This window comes from Natrix helvetica (assembly GCF_964273705.1).
Source record: "Natrix helvetica genome assembly, chromosome: 1".
Classification (NCBI taxonomy): Eukaryota; Metazoa; Chordata; class Lepidosauria; order Squamata; family Natricidae; genus Natrix; species Natrix helvetica.
The window spans coordinates 342,206,675-342,224,113 of NC_138548.1; the positions used below are offsets into that span (position 1 = coordinate 342,206,675).

At 45.8% G+C, this 17,439-nt stretch overlaps 1 protein-coding gene across 1 annotated transcript in view; it reads right to left on the reverse strand.

Annotated features, from left to right (window-relative positions):
* Window positions 1-2,268: 2,268 nt before the first annotated feature.
* The window catches only part of LOC309384200 (SRSF protein kinase 3-like), a 29,196-nt gene continuing 14,025 nt past the window's right edge, over window positions 2,269-17,439 (reverse strand). The window contains exons 6-12 of the mRNA XM_081937428.1: window positions 15,164-15,268; window positions 12,405-12,561; window positions 9,830-9,912; window positions 6,335-6,442; window positions 4,055-4,124; window positions 3,870-3,962; window positions 2,269-2,661 (exon numbers count right to left, since the gene is read on the reverse strand). Of these exons, the coding sequence (XP_081793554.1) occupies window positions 2,477-2,661; window positions 3,870-3,962; window positions 4,055-4,124; window positions 6,335-6,442; window positions 9,830-9,912; window positions 12,405-12,561; window positions 15,164-15,268 (801 nt within the window). The 3' untranslated portion in view covers window positions 2,269-2,476. The remainder of the gene's footprint in view (window positions 2,662-3,869; window positions 3,963-4,054; window positions 4,125-6,334; window positions 6,443-9,829; window positions 9,913-12,404; window positions 12,562-15,163; window positions 15,269-17,439) is intronic.

The following is a 17,439-nucleotide window of genomic DNA, read 5'->3' on the forward strand; positions in this document are numbered from 1 at the left end:
TTAGCTAGTATAGAATAACAGAGTTGGAAGGGAACTTTGTGTTCTTTGTGACAGAACAGTTGACCACCGAACTAACCCACAAAGGAAAGCTCCTCACTCCAGCAATGGTTGTCTGAGATTACTTAGCCATAATGTGGTTGGCCTCCGCTCCATCTCAATTATATTTTAAAAATCCAACTAGAAATGATATTTGTAAGCATGGTTAATGACGTATTTCATTATGTATATTACAACCCTGAGGAACTTGGGGCAGATCAAGAAACATGGTAAGTGAGAAAGAGCAATTTAATTATTTCCCTCCCTCCTTTTTAAAGAAAAAATAACTTTGTGGTTGGCTCAGTCGTAGATTTTTACAGAATGTATCCTCTTTGTAAATCTGCCTGTATTCGGGTCTTTCCCCATGTAAGATTGAGATTGTCTTGGCAACGTTTCAGTGAGGTCGCACTCGCCATCTTCAGGCTGGGTTTTGGGCGTGTCCTAGGGAACCATTGGGTTTTTTGTAAATTAGGACGTCCAGAAAGGGAAGTTGGTTGTTTGCTTCTATTTCCATGATGAATTGTATTTTGGGGAGTAGGCTGTTAACACACCAACCGCTACTTAAACGCACAATCCCATCACCACCCTGCACAGATCAACTCTGTAGCCAAGACCCTCATCTCCAGAACCAAACGCCTAGCTGACAAAGACCACCGGAAAACTCTCACAAACGTATTAATTTCCAATGGATTCCAAAGAAAAACAATTACTAACGTAGTCCAAAAGGAGACTCCCCCCCAAAACCAAGACACAGAACAGGACAATGCCATAGCCCTCCTCCCTTACATCAAAGGCACCACAGATAAAATCAGCAAAATTCTCCACAAACACAATATCAAGACAGCCTTCAACACTGACCAAAAAATAGCCAACATCTTAAGAAACCCCAAAGACAAAATCCAGCTAGAAAACCAAGGAGTCTACGAAATACCATGCAAAATCTGCCCTGCAACATACATAGGACAAACGAACAGGAGAATAAATGCACGCATCGCAGAACATAAGAACGCAGTAAGAAAAAAAGAAAAAAACTTCCTCCCTTTTCCAGCACCTTAAAGCTACAGGACATGGAATTAATTTTGAAGGAACCAGGTTAATCTCCAAAACAGAACACTTCAACAAGAGAATAATTATGGAAGCTATCGAAATAGAGAAACACTCCCACAACATGAATAAACGTGATGATACCTCCCGCCTACCAGACATCTGGAAACCAGCCCTAGTCAACAAACTAGCCCCACCCACTACCCAGGCTGTTACAACACGAAACAACAATATATATATATATATATATAGCTTTACTCTGTAGGAAGTTAAAACCCACCCATTCTCCTAGAAAAATGAAATATCCTGGCAGAATATTATATTTCTCTGGATAAGAAATGGAGAAACATGTTTTTAGGCAGGAAACAGACTTACTCTTAATAGCCCCCACCTTTGTCAATGGGCCATTAAAAGGCCTGAGCCAGTCTATTCTACATAACAAAGATCTCCCCCTTCAGCTCCAGGGAGATGGGATTAAGGCATGATAGTATTAGCCCTTTTCCCATCTCACCACAGGGCACCTGGGAAAAAGCAATGCTCAACCAAACTTGGACTCAAAACACAGCCTACAGAACTGCCCTGCATGGCCCCGTGGGAGCCTGACAACCAATCAGAATATAAGATCAAGATCAAAGGGCAGAGAGGGCATAAAACCAGGAACATTTAGCATCTTTGCCCTTTTTCTTCTCCACCCAACATCTGGAAGCATGCAATCCCTTCTTTCTGCTCAGGAGCTCAAGCCATGTGATCCAATCCACCATTAAACCATCTTTCCAAGCAGCCTCCGTGTTTCCAGTGTCTTTTTCCCCACTTGGAACTGAACCCAGAAGGACCTTTCATCCAACAACTCTTTTTACTGGAAAGCTGCAGTAGACCTTATTCTAAACGGTAAATTCTGAATTCACACAGCTGTATCATAGCTAGTTTGGTCCTAAGAAATTATTCTGAAGGGGATATTTGCCTGTTATTTTCGTACAGGTAGTCCTCGACTTAGGAACACAACTGAGCTCCATATTTCCCTTGTTAAACAAGGAAGTTGTTAAGTTTCACCCCATTTGGGGGGCTTTCTTTCCACAGTTGTTAAGTGGCCGCGGTTGTTAAATTAGAAATACGGTTGTTAAGTGAATCTGGCTTCTCCATTGACTTTGCTTGTCAGGAGGTCACCGAAGGTAATCACGTGACCCCAAGACATTGCAACCGTCATAAATATGTGTCAGTTGCCATGCGTGTGAATTTTGATCACGTGACCATGGGGATGCTGCAAACGAGTGGGGAAAAATGGTCACAAGTCACTTTTTCAGTGCTGTTGACTTCGAGCAGTCACTGAATGAATGCTGTAAGTCGTGGACTGCCTGTATCTCTGCTGGAGGGGCAGAGGAAGTTGGAAGATGCAGCCCTAGCGGCTGAGCCAGGGGTGCTGAAGGCATTTCTCAGCCCGTGCCCGTCTTTCTGGGGCATACTCCAGCATGGGCAGCACGAAACTGGTGAAGTGGGTGGCCTGAGGCTTTGGCCAGCTGTATTTATCGACAAGGATGTGATAGAGGTCATAGAAGGAGATCCAGGACATCCGGAAAAGAGCCCCTGCCAAAGGAGAGGAAGAAGAAGCAGTTACCATATTTTTCGGAGTATAAAATGCACCGAGTATAAGATGCACCAAGATTTTGAAGAGGCAAATTTTTTTAAAAAGGTTTTGCACTCTGCAGACTTTCCCAAAACGGCCTGTTTTTCATGAAAACGGGCCCAATTTTCATTAAGAAAGGGGGCATGCATAGCCTTTAGAGGGCTTGTAGAGTGCTCCTGGGAGCTGGGGAGGGGGCAAAAACGAGCAAAAAACGGCCTGTTTTTCGTTCATTTTTGCCTCCCCAGCCCCCATGAGCACTCTGGAAGCCCCCTAAAGGCTATGCACGGCCATTTTTGCAAAGGGGGCGGGGTTCCAGGAGGCCAAAAATGCTATATTCAGTGTATAAAACGCACCCAGATTTTCTCCCTCTTTTTTAAAGGAAAAAGGTGCATCTTATACTGCGAAAAATACCGTAGGTGGCCGTTCCGGAAATGTTGCCCAGGCTTCGCAAGTTTTATGCTACTAGCAACCATGCCAAATATAATATTGGATTTGGATGGGTTTACAGAAGGAGCGTCTTGGAAATTCCAGGAGAGGGGGGAGCGGTGGGGGGATCACAGCTTCCTCTCTTCATCCTGGCATCTGTTGTGGCCTGCCAGTGGAGCTGGCAGCAGATTCAGACAGTGAGGAGGTTGGGGAGGAACATGGGCCGGTCCTGGAGTCTGGGGAAGGCTCTGATGAGGGCTCTGCGTTGGAGGCAGAGAGGGAGCCAGGGCCGTATGCCAGTTATCAGCTGCCTTCAGAGTCAGATATCAGTGAGGCAGACGAACAGCTGGAGCCTGTTCCCAGTGTGTGCATGCGCAGAGTTGCCAGACAAAGAGAACAGCTAAAGAACAGAGGTCAACTTGGGAGTAAGGCCACAGGTGGACTATGAATGGTCCCTCCCAGAGGAAATGAAAGAGGAGCGAAAGGGGAGTGGAGTTTGCAGGAGAGAATTAGTTCGCTTAATTGATTCGTGATTCTCCGAGACTCCTTGCCGCATTTTGCAGCTATCGGCCTGGCAGCTCTCCAAGCCAGATAAGGTCTGTGACTATAAATCCTCCCTTGAAAGACTTTGCTGGATGTGAATGAGCAGAATTCACAGTAAATTAATAAAAGAGGGTTTTTTGTTGGGACAAGGAGTTTGCCTCATGCTCTTGGGAAGCTGAGGTCAGGACAGCATCCTCACCTTGCCTGCTGAAGAAAGTTGACGTCTGCTGCCAAAGCAAAGCAATTTTGGGTGGGATTTTGCCCAGGAGTTCAATGATCCGAGCCACGTGATCTGCAAGACATAGAAAGCAGAGCCAGATATATAGGTTTAGGTTGGAGGAAGGCGCTCGCAAAAGAGGCTGCGCATGCACAATGTGGACCTACCATCATCTCTGGAAAAATACTGGCCGGCTTGAGGTTCAAAAAGGTGCTTCCCAGTTGCCAGTTCAAAAGCCTACAAGACGAACGAGCCTGGAATTAAATCAGCTATAAGCCAATTCAAATAACAGAAACAATACCCAGCAACACATATCTGTGGTTCCGTGTAATGCGAAGGTTTACGGGTAGAATGAAAGTTGCATTTCCCAGAAATTATGCGAACACCAAGGACAAGAAGGAAGCAAAAGGCTTTTTAGTGCATTTCTTTTTTAAACTCTAAACTGACCCTCCTGTCTGCATATCAAAGGGTTGAGCAGGCTAGGGCTGCCTTGCCCTATTTATAGATTAGATTACCTGCCCAAGCAATATATCAGTGTCACAGACTGGAGGTAAGCCCATATGTCACTGTCACAAGGTCTGAGAAGAAGCTAATGGGGGCAGAGATCTGTTCTTTCAATCCTTCTCTTTGTAATGAGGGACGGATAGTCCTCGACGTACGACCACAATGGGGACCGGAATTTCGGATGTAAGTCGGCGCAGTCATAAAGCAAGTCATCATCGGATTGGCCCTGATTTTATGACCACTTTTATGTGGCTTTTAAATCTTGTGGCTGAGTAAATCACACAGTCTTTACAAGAATCGAGCTTCCCCAGCTGACTTTGCTTATTGGAAACTGGCTGGGAAGTTCGCAAATTGTGTCCATGTGACTACAAGACACTGTTATCATTGTCATCCTCTTTTAATGACCCCATAATCCCTTGCGGTCTGGGCATCCTAAGGGAGATGAGTGTTTACTGGCCAGATGCCTTTCCTGTTGCCAATGCAGAGGTTTTTTTCCAGCAGATATATTCTCAGTGTGCCCAGAGAGAGAAATATCTGCCTCTACCTAGGATTGAACTCACAGTCTCCTGATTGTGCTCCACCTCTAGGCCACTGCACCATTCTGAATACAAGACACTGTAACCAACAGAAATATGAGCTGGTTGCCCAGAGTCCAAATTATGATCACATGACTATGGGAATGGGGCAGTGGCCATAACTTTCAGGACAATTCATAAGTCACTTTTTCGGAGGCCATCGTAACTTCAAGCCATTATTAAAGAAACGGTCATAAGTCGAGGACCACCGGTTTATGCAACCACCTGTAGATTAGAAGTATGAGTTAGATTTCTGTGTCATTGGCAAAGCATTGTGAAATGGACTCCAGTGGGGTACAAAGGATCAGGGCTTGGCCATTTCCTTAGGCAAAGTTAGAAAAGATGCAGCCCAATTTTCATCCCTAACTTTAATGGAAAACATGGCAGTGCGATGATGGAGGAGGACGAGGAGACCAGTGAAATAGAAATGTCCATAATGAAAAAGGAAAGCATTCAGCCACATCCATTCTAATGGTATTACCCAGAGGTGGTATTCAGCAGGTTCTGACCAGTGCTGGAGACCCGGTAGTAGAAATTTTGAGTAGTTCGGAGAACCGGTAAATACCAACTCTGACTGGCCCTGCCCCCATCTATCCTCTGCCTCCTGAGTCCCAGCTGATCGGGAAGGAATGGAGATTTTGCAGTAACCTTCCCCTGCCATGCGCACAGAACCAGTAGTAAAAAAAATTTGAATCCCACCACTGGTATTACCATCTTATATTTTAGGTGGATGGGAGGGAATAATTTTTAAAAGAGTAACTCCAACCACAGCAAAACTTTTAGTCCTAGGATAGCTGCAAAGAATGAATCTAAATTACTTTCAAATAATTTAGGGAATCTTAATTAAAAAAAACTAAAATGGCCATATGGGTTATGTTTTGTTTGCTATTTGTATACAATTAACTTATTCGCTCTGAAAAGAAATTCAGTCTCAGGATGACAACTTTTGCTTTTGGGGGGTTCCCTTCCCTCACAGTGAGAAAGTGGTACTCTAGGTCAAGAAAGAGGCACCCCTTTTCTCCTAGAACTTGTCTGTCCTGAGTCACAAAGAGATATCTGACAATGACAGGTAGTCCTCTAGTTATGACCGTAATGGAACCTGCCGATTACAGGACTTCAGATCTGGTTCATAAGTCCTCTTTTTCAGGTAGGGCACCAAGCAACTGGTTGTAAATGAAGGACTGGCTGGATATTGAAAAGAAGACTAAATAAAAGAAGACATTCCATGGAGGGCCACCAACGTCTTATATCTCTGGTAATCAGCTTATCCTCCAGGTTCAGCTCTAAACAGACGGCTGAAATTCCACAGGCTGGCCAGTATCACCATCACGTTTTTGCTACAAAGATTACCCAGGAGTTTGTTCCTACCAAACAGGCTGCACTCCAAATATCAGCCGGGGTGCTGTAATCTAATCCAAGGAGAACCTCCACAGCTCTGTAGGGCTGGGTCTGGATCTTTTTGGAGAACGGTTTATACTGGAACAGAGAAAAAAAGCAAACAATTGAGATATTGAGGGTGGATTCTCACACACCCCTTTAGATCTGAGTGATACCGTAATACAGGGGGGTGTCAAACTCGCTGCCCGCGGGCCGGAGGCGTCACACGCTGGCCACGCTCATCCCGTTTTATCAAAGGGGGGGGGGAAATTGCGATACGTCACATGACGATAACGTGAAGCCCCGAGTTTGACACCCCTGTTCTAGTAACACAACCTTCCCAAGTACTGGGTATGCTTAGACAGGATTATTTGCCCCTGCAAGATCCTCAAAGAACACCAAATTTATTTGTGGAGTTAAGCTCAGGAACACTCTATTTCAGTGGTTCTCAACCTGTGGGTCGGGACCCCTTTGGGGGTCGAACGACCCTTTCACAGGGGTCACCTAAGACCATCAGAAAACACATATTTTCGATGGTCTTAGGAACTGAGACATTTTATGGTTGGGGGTCACCACAACACAAGGAACTGTATTAAAGGGTCACGACATTGGAAAGGTTGAGAACCACTGATCTATTTGAAGACAGGCAGATTTTCTTAGTTACGAGAAAAGACGACTCAGGCTGCAGACCTCAGCAGAAGTTCCATTAACATCGTTGATAGATTTATTTCTGAGTAAGCATGTATGGTAAGCAATGGAAGTTTCTAAAGATGGAGGCAGGATTCTAACCATGGTGGCGCAGTGGTTAGAAGCCAGCATTGCAGGCTAATTCTGCTCACTGCCAACAGTTCGATCCAAACTGGCTCAAGGATGACTCAGCCTTCAATACAATACAATACAATAGTAGAGTTGGAAGGGACCTTGGAGGTCTTCTAGTCCAACCCCCTGCCTAGGCAGGAAACCCTATACCGTTTCAGACAAATAGCTATCCAACATCTTCTTAAAGACTTCCAGTGTTGGGGCATTCACAACTTCTGGAGGCAAGCTGTTCCACTGATTAATTGTTCTCACTGTCAGGAAATTTCTCCTCAGTTCTAAGTTGCTTCTCTCCTTGATTAGTTTCCACCCATTGCTTCTTGTTCTGTCCTCAGGTGCCTTGGAGAATAGCTTGACTCCCTCTTCTTTGTGGCAACCTCTGAGATATTGGAATAATGCTATCATGTCTCCCCTAGTCCTTCCATCCTTCCAAGGTGGGTAAAATGAGGAGCCAGATTGTTGGGGGCAATTATGCTGACTCTGTAAACCGCTTAGAGAGGGCTGTAAAAGCACTATGAAGCGGTATATCAGTCTTAATTGCTCTTGCTATCCAGCGGCTATCTTATCTCTCACTTCTAAGCAATACTGAAATTCATGAGCAACTACAGGTAGTCCTTGACATATGACTACAACTGAGCCCAAAATTTCTGTTGCTAAGCGAGACAGTTGTTAAGTGATTTTTGCTCCATTTTACTGTCTTTCCACTGTCGTTAAGTGAATCATTTAATGCAGTTGTGAAGTTAGTAACATGGTTGTGAAGTAAATCTGGCTTGCCCATTGACTTTGCTTATAAGAAGGTCGCAAAAGTGATCCCGTGACCCCAGAAGACTGCAACTGTCATACATAGGAGTCGGTTGCCATGCGTGTGAATTTGATCACGTGACTATTGGAGATGTGAAAAATGATCATAAGTCACATTTTTCCGTGCCGTCGTATTCTTTGAACAGTCACTAAATGAACTGTTGCAAGCCGAGGGCTACCTGTTAGTGGCACTGATCACTGATAGGTTGAGAACAAAAAAAAATATTATTTTTTTTATGTGACATGAGTCACATTCAATTTCGCAACCTTTTTGCCACAGTTGTCATGTGAATCTGGCTCCCCCCCCCCCCCCAAATTGACTTTGCTTGTCAGAAAGCGGGCAAGTTGCAAATGGTGATCGGATGACCCTGGGAGGCTGCAACAGAGGTAAATGCATGCCAAGAGTCTGAATTTAGATCACAGACTGTGGAGATGCTGGAAAGGTCATAGGTAGAGGACTAAACGTGGCTTTTTTTCAGTACTGTTCAGTGCTGTTGGAACTTCAAATGGTCACAAAAGAAATGGTTGCTAAGTCGAGGACTTGCTGTACAAATGTGATTTTTAAAAAATGGCATGCCCCCAAGCTACTTTTTATCCTGAGAAACAAAATGAATATACACATTTGTGGAGATCACACGCCTGTGAATATTTAAGGAGTGTGTGGTTTTATGGAACTCCTATGTGGAAAGGAAGCTTGCTGAACAGAAAATCAATTGTCGAGAAGGGGCATTAGCAGGAAATGGTTTTTGCTGAGTTTTGCGGGCAAGACTTCCAGAGGCATCTGGGTGCTCTGTGTAGGAAGCTGAACTTAAGTGGACTGTTGGAGGAGGCTAGGGATGCGATGGCACTTTACCCGGGATAGGTGCCATTTCTGATCCTTGAGCAGGGGTCTCCAACTTTACCAACTTTAAGACTTGTGGACTTCAACTCCCAGCATGGCTGGGTGAAGAATTATGGGAGTTGAAGTCCACAAGTCTTAAAGTTGCCAGGTTTGCCCTAGATAATCATTATCTCTTTATCTTTTCAGTATCTTTGTGATTTATATTGTTTTATTTAGTTTCCTACTATGATTTTGATTGCTTATTTAGTATCCTATGAGTATCATTAAGTGTTCTATCTTATGATTCTTGATGAATGTATTTATGATGACTGATTTATCACTTATATCTTTTATGTACACTGAGAGCTTATGCACAGAAGACAAATTCCTTGTGTGTGCAATCACACTTGGCCAATAAAGAATTCTATTCTGTTCTATTCTATTCTATTCTATTCTGTTCTGTTCTGTTCTGTTCTGTTCTAATTCCATTCCATTCCATTCCATTCCATTCTATCTCTCTTTTTTTAAGTTGGTTTGTAGCCAGGACTGACAGGTTCTAGTCACCAAGTCATCTCAGGTATCTAAGTCACTGTGACTTGTAAACTACATCTTATGGCTTACAGCAGAGGTGGTATTCAGCAGGTTCTGACCAGTTCTGGAGAACCTGTAGCAGAAATTTTGAGTAGTTCGGAGAACCAGTAAATACCACCTCTGACTGGCCCCGCCCCCATATATTCTCTGCCTACCGAGTCCAAACTGATAGGGAGGGAATGGGGAGTTTGCAGTTTCCTTCCCCTGCCATGGCCACTAAGCCACGCCTGCCAAGCTATGCCATGGTCACCGAGCCACGCCCACAGAACCAGGAGTAAAAAAACTGGAATCCCACCACTGGCTTACAGGGTTTTGTGGGTCCAGCCACTTGTGGATTATTAGGTCATGATCAAATGCACCAGGCCATAACACAAGGTTTGAATCCACTCAAAGAGTTCTGCACTTTCAGATGTGTGGAAAAGTAGTTAGCATAAGAGGAGAGGCTGGTATAGACTCACAATCCAGCATGCACTTCCCAGGTCTGCAATTTTCACTCCCATTTTCATTAGGTTGCTGCAGTCCAGAAGAGCTGCTGGGCCATCTAGAACAAAGCCACACAAACAAAACCAGCTGAAGATCTTTCTTGGAGGTCCAGCTACATATTCAACCCCAGTTCATATCTATATCTTCTATATATTGTATGCGTGCGTGCGTGTGTGTGTGTTACAGCATAACTCTGGAACGCCTTGAGAAATTTCAAACCAACTTGGTACGCAGATTACTTACTCTTTGGAAACAAATACTGTGGGGGTAAGAAACCACTAACAGCCCTTGTGTGTGTGTGTGTTCTGTTAAGGTACAGCCTGTTGTGCCTTAAAATGGCTTCTACTGTACTGCCGTAAAATGGTTTCTACTATACAATGCAGTGGAGTTCCATGCTAACGGCTTCACAGTACTCCACAAAGGGGCTCCCTCTGGTAAGAGGGAAAATCCAACACTAGAAATTATGTTTGGTTCAGACATTTTCCCCTATAAATAAATACCCAGACAACGCCGGGTTGTCAGCTAGTCTGTTTTATAGTAGCATTAACACCAGTTACATCTGTACGTGGGGCTTCTGCAGGGGAAGGGCCAAAACATCAAGGGCGATGGCTACAATCACCTAATCGCCAACTCTTTTTTTAGCACCCGGTCCCACTGAGATTCACATGGGACCGGCTGCCATTAGACTGCCCCCATCCCGAACCGGCTTTTCTGCCTTTATCTTTGCCGTGTAGAAAAAAAAGATTTCAAACTTGATTTGTTCTCCTCCTCCCCTCCCCTTTCGGAACCACATCTTTCAGATGGCAAGCCATTATTCCACCTTGAGTTCAGCCAAAGAGAAATACACAATATCTGTGCCATAAATGCAATATGTAATGAATCCTCTGTCAGGCCTGCAGCCACTTTTTCTCGTGGAAAAAAATGCCACACTTTCTTTTATTCTACTGTGCTTTTTCTATTGTGGGAAAATGGGAGGGGGGATTGTACTGAGTGAGATGCTTTGTAGCCACAACGACATTCTTTCTAGAAAGCCAAGGTCACCCTTCGTCTCTGCACCTGACCGGAACTAGATGGGTGGAACTGCCAGCATGGCAATGGAAGATTGGACCATTTGATGGGCTGGTGAGTGTGGGGGCAAGATCTTGAACTTTGAACTAGGTGGGGAAAACTGGGAAGCTTTCAGATTCTGGTTTTCTCAGATGTGCCAACGTGGCTCTCTTAATAAATTGGAACTTTGAGGAATCCTTTGCCTTGGACTCTGATTTACTTTTGGATGCTATTTGGAACCCTTAGAAACTTAGGAGATTCCAGAAATCAAAGCGGGGGCCTCTGGTGGCCAAAGATGTGTTCAACCCACTGAGCCATGATTGTTTGTTTTATTTTTGTTTGGGGGAGTGATCACAGTTTGTAAAAGAAAAAGCAGTCTACTTGGGTTTTTTTTTTGGTAGCTATGTTAGAGCTGTGGTGTACCTAATGAAATGAGTGATCATTCAAAACAAAGGCTGCAAAATCCGGACAGCCACTAGACTAGATCACAGCAAAGAAATTGTTCAGATCTCTTGCAGCTGAAGTGTGGTAGCCTTCCTGTCCTCGAGACCACCCAGTGAAATCATTCACGGAACAGAGCCTGATTTAAAAATGCTATATGTCTCTGCATCTGGATACTGGTTCTTCCTACCTAAAAGTAGGCTGGCGATCCAGAGCCCTCCTCCTGAATATGGATTCCAGTTCCTATCAGACCCAGGCTGGGTAGCATGGCTAATCATAGCAATAGTACTTAGACTTGCATATTGCTTCACAGCGCTCTACAGTCCTGTCTAAGCGGTTTACAGAGTCAGCCTCTTTCCCCCAACAATCTGGGTCCTCCTTTGACCAAACTTGGAAGGATGGAAGGCTGAGTCAACCTCGAGCCTGGAGATTTGAACTGCAAAATTGCAGTCAGCCGGCAGTCAGCAGAAGTAGCCTGCAGTACTGCACTCTAACCACTCTAACGTGGCTAATCATCAGGGAAGATGGGAGCTGGAGTCCAAACACAGAAGGCCATAGGTAGGATTGCCCGAGAGCAGAATGATGCCTGGTCTCTTGATTTTTGGTCTCTGTTCCACCATTAGATGTCGATAAGAGCTGTGGTGAAGGTTACCCTCTCTGCAACTCCCATCATCTGCTACAGTGGAAATGCTTCACTGCGCCTAAAGGCTTGTTGGCTGAGGATGTATTCCCTACAGCAGGGGTGTCAAACTCAAGGCCTGGGGGGCTGATCCGGCCTGCGGGGCTGTCCTGGAAACAGCAAAGGACTGGCCCGCGGTGCCTCTGCCAGCGAAAATGGAGCCTGGGCGTGGCGCCTGAGCCACCACAAGTACCTGAGACACAAGTGACATTGAGCTGGCCATGCCCACCGGGCCATGCCCCCTGCCCACCAAGGTCAAACACAACCTTGATGTGGCCCTCAATGAAATCAGGTTTGAAACCCCTCCCCTACAGAGGGGAAGATCACTTGCTTCTTACAAATTGCTACCCCATTTCCCAATAGTTTCCCAAGGCTAAACGTACCTCCTGCCCTGGGCTTGTGGCTTGATCCCAGGCTGTGTTGCAAAGAAACCATGTTGTGCAGGCTTTCTTCACTAACATACAGCAAGATATTGTCTGGTTTGATGTCTGTGTGGATGATGCGACATTCCTTGTGCAGGAAATGTAAACCTTGGAGTATCTGCATTAGCCAGATGCAAAAGACGGTCAGTAGCCTGATAGCAGTTCAAGATAAAACTCAGAAGTCAACCTTGATTCTTGGCCATGATCATCAGTCGGGTGTATAATTTCCTTGGCCACGGGATAACAGCCTTCTTTTATCGCCTGGTCCAGCTTTTAACCATGCAAAGACTAATCCTTTCTATTTTACTTCTATGCTCTAGACTCGCCTGTCCAGTGGTGGGTTGCAGGCGGTACACCCCGGTATGGGCATACCGGAGCCTGCCCGGAGCACCGGATACTGTTCCGGTACGGTGCTCTGGAGAGTGCTCCTTACCTATCTTTAAACTCTTCTGCGCTTCCGCCCACGTGCACGGAGTCTGCGTGATGCTCTGCTGAGCAGCTAGAGCGTCGCGGAGGCTCGCGGAGGCGTTATTGGATGGTAAGATGCATGCGCGCAGTGCGCGTGTTCATGTGGAGGACGCTGGGGCCCGTTGCAACCGTACCGGTTGCAATAGGATCCGAAACCCACCACTGGGCCTGTCCCAGCGTTAAGTAGAAAAGGTTTGCCTCTGTTTATAGAGCCATGGTGGCGCAGTGGTTAGAGTGCAGTACTGCAGGCTACTTCTGCTGATCACCGGCTGCCAGCAGTTTGGCACATCGAATCTCACCAGGCTCAAGGTTGACTCATCCTTCCATCCTTCCAAGGTGGATAAAATGAGGACCCAGATTGTTGGGGGAAATAAGCTGACTGTGCAAACCACTTAGAGAGGGCTGTAAAAGCACTGTGAAGCGGTATATAAGTCTAAGTGCTATTGCTATTTCTGAAAAGGTATTTGTGTTTAAATTGTTTCAAGTCTCTGACTCTGATCAAACAAGTTTAAAATGGCAATCCAGAGGCTCAGATTTTCCCCAGTGGTGGCTAGTTCTAGGTCTAAAAGCCATAATGTGGCTGATTGATTGGTTTTGGCATGGCCATTGTGGTTTGCTAGCCATTGCTTATGGCTCAGCCTGTTGAGGGAATTATGCCAATTATGATTTAAACACATTCAGGATCAGCACAGCATGTGAATAGAACAATCTCTGTGCTGATAGCCAATGGTGAGCAGAGATAGCAATAGCAATAGCACTTATATACTGCTTCACAGTGCTTTACAGCCTTCTCCAACAATCTGGGTCCTCAATTTGCCGACCTCGGAAGGATGGAAGGCTGAATCAACCTTGAGCCTGGTGAGATTCGAACTGCTAAATTGCAGTCAGCCGGCAGTCAGCAGAAGCAGCCTGCAGTACTGCACTCTAACCACTGCGCCACCACGGCTCATACCTTGATACCTTGTCATCAGTTGGGAATCTACTACAACACGGTCCCCAACCTTTGCAGCCAGCAGTAGATGTGGCAGTCAGGGGTGGAAGTCACTTGGGGTGGAGGTCAGCGATGGCAAACCTTTTTTGGCTCGGGTGCCATAAGGGGGGGAGTGCAGGGGGTTGTGTGCGGGCGTGCCGCACTCATAATGCAACATGCGACCCCTCCAGTGCGCATGCGCACATGAGGCACCCCCCCCCCCATTTTTTGCATGCTTTTTTCATCCTCTCCAGACTCCAGAGGCTTTATAGGAGCCTGGGGAGGGTGAAAACAGCCCTCTTCCCAGAGGCCCTCCAGAGGCTTCAGGGACCTCCAGGAGGCTTCCCTAAAGCCTCCAGAGGACTAAAAAGGACCCTACGAGCAAACCGGAAGTCCATTCCCGAACTTCCAGTTTGCCTCTAGGGCTGGTTTTTTGTAATCCAGAGGCTTCAGGGAAGCTCCTGAAGCCTTCGGAGGGCCTCCTGACAAATGGCTCTGAGTGCCACCTGTGGCATGCGTGCCATAGGTTCGCCATCCCAGGTTTACAACCCAATCCCGCACATGTGCAAATGGAGCTCTCTGTGCTTGCCTGCCACTTTCATGGCCTGGTTTTCAACAGGCTGTGGACCGGTAGTGATCCATGGACCAGGGATTGGGGACTTCTGTACTAGAAGGTGTTTCCATTCCACAGGGAGAAAGCAGGAGAATAGGCATCCGGCTAGCCCCTCTGGGCAATAAGATCCCCAGAAATTTAATGTACTGTCTCTGCTCCGGGTTATAGCACCAGCCTAGAATCCATAAAATGGAAATCACTGTCTGCCGTTTATGTGTTTGTGTCAACCAGTGGTATCAGGAGCAGCAGGTACCGTTCCGGTACGGTCCTGCGGAGGGCCTGCCCACCCGCCCTCCTTGCCTACATTTGACTCTACTGGGCTATTTGTGCACGCAGCATACAGCGCCTGCATGACGCTCTGCTGAGCAGTTGGAACGTAGCAGGGCGGTGGTGCGCATGCGTGTATAGCGCGCATGCTCATGGCGGATGCCTGGCCCCGTCGCAGCGTACCAGTTGCGACGGGATCCGGAACCCAGCACTGGTGTCAACATCTGCAAGATGCGAGTTGTAGTATTGTGACTGAAGCCCTACCTATTGTGTACATGCCCGCAAAGGAGGGGGTGATGCTTGAATCACCATGCCACCTCTGCCACTCCGCAGATCTTGGCGCGCCCTCCCCCAACCGCTGCACCTTTTTGTTCTTCAGCTCTCGGGTGAAGCTCTACTCACCTGGCGCATGGCCTTCTTGACAAAGGGCAGAGGGAGGCCTTGGGAGCCTCGGAAGCTCAGCAGAGTCTGGAGCGAAGGTCCCAGCAGCTCCATCACTAAGCACACATGTGGGGCCAAGTCAGGGATCCACTAACTGAGAAGGTTCCTCTAATGCTGAACTTGCTCTAAAAGGGGGAGTGGGGAGGCATGGAGATGGGAGGGGGACTTTTTAGCATGGAGTACCCCCTAAAATGTCAGCTGAGACAGTCAAGGGCAAACCCAAGGCTATCAGTCTTGCTCCAGACAAGACTTTTGGGTTTATTTATTTACACGTTTGCAAAACTACATTTTCTGGCTCTCAACAATTGAGGCTACAAAAAGACATTGTCTGTGGTCAGTTCTTTCTCTAACCCTCTAAACAAATGGGGCCTTTATTTCTGTGAGATGTGGATAACAACAACAAGATATCATTATCTAGGAATTTTAGATTATTTTATTTCCCCCACCCCACCCCTCTGCATAGACTTCAGGGCAGCAATCAGGATGACCTCCTGCCTTTTATACTCACAAATGAGGTGGGCAACAGCACTTTGCCAGCAGTCATCAAATGAGGACAGTTTGTGGTAGAATAAGAATTTAACAGAATAATAGAATTGGGGGCAACCTTGGAGGTCTTCTAGCTCAATCAGGAAACAGTAGCACTTAGACTTATATACTGCTTCACAGTGATTTACAGACCCCTCTAAGCAGTTTACAGAGTCAGCCTATTGCCCTCAAAAATCTGGGTCCTCATTTACCCACCTCAGAAGGATGGAAGGCTGAGTCAACCTTGAACCAATCAGGATCGAACTGCCGGCAGCTGGTAGTCAGCAGAAGTAGCCTGCAGTAAAAGCATTCCAACCACTGTGCCACCATGGCTCAAACCCTACAGTCCCATTTCAGACAAATGGTTGTCCAACCTCTTTGAATCTAGTTCTCACTGAGGCCGAAGTCCAGCTCTAAGTCGTGAATGCTCCATCACTGGAGGTTTTTAAGAAGAGATTGGACAACCAAGTGTCTGAAATGGTACAGGGTTTCCTGCCTGAGAATAACAGAGTTGGAAGGGACCTCGGAGGTCTTCTAGTTGGACTAGGAAACCTCCGAGGTCCCTTCCAACTCTGTTATTCTGTTAAAATCTGTTCCCATGAATGGGTGGGTGCTCATTGCAGGAATCATTGATTATATTGACCATTGTAATGTTTTGGCTCTTCTGTATGTAATCTTGATTTCTTCTACTACTTATGTATTGAATGTATATAGTCCTATTAACTGTGCTAAAGTGAAGCTAACCTATAGATGACCCCAACTGTTAACTGTGCTAAAGTGAAACTAACCTATAGATGACCCCAACTGTTAACTGTGGTAAAGTGAAACTAACCTATAGATGACCCCAACTGTTAACTGTGGTAAAGTGAAACTAACCTATAGATGACCCCAACTGTTAACTGTGGTAAAGTGAAACTAACCTATAGATGACCCCAACTGTTAACTGTGCTAAAGTGAAACTAACCTATAGATGACCCCAACTGTTAACTGTGCTAAAGTGAAACTAACCTATAGATGACCCCAACTGTTAACTGTGCTAAAGTGAAACTAACCTATAGATGACCCCAACTGTTAACTGTGCTAAAGTGAAACTAACCTATAGATGACCCCAACTGTTAACTGTGCTAAAGTGAAACTAACCTATAGATGACCCCAACTGTTAACTGTGGTAAAGTGAAACTAACCTATAGATGACCCCAACTGTTAACTGTGCTAAAGTGAAACTAACCTTTAGATGACCCCAACTGTTTTAGAGGGAAAATTAGAACATTTATATTTGGGTGGACTTTTTCTAGTTCTATGATTGGTTAAGGCCTTGTGATCCCAGAGTATAAATCACAGGCATTTGCCTGCAGTTCTTCAGTTCCATTTTCAAGTAAATAAATACTGTTGCAGCAATGCTGGTCTGGTTCTTGCCTACTGAAACCCACTGTATATAAATACCACTATCCTAGGCCACCCCACTTTGGGATTGCAGCAGGTTGAAATGTTGTTAAACAACACAAGTAAATTCTTTAATGAAAGTTAAAAGATCTCCCATGCCTGTCTGCAGTTTTTCAGCCAAAGCTACATAATCACTGACAGGAGGGAACAGACAGAGAAACCATATTTAGCCAAAGTTCCCTGTCAAGGACAGGCCACGTTTTGATGCGGCTCTTCCCTCACACTGTCTGCCCTGAGAGAGAAATTGCTCTTCTGTCAGGCTGCCACAC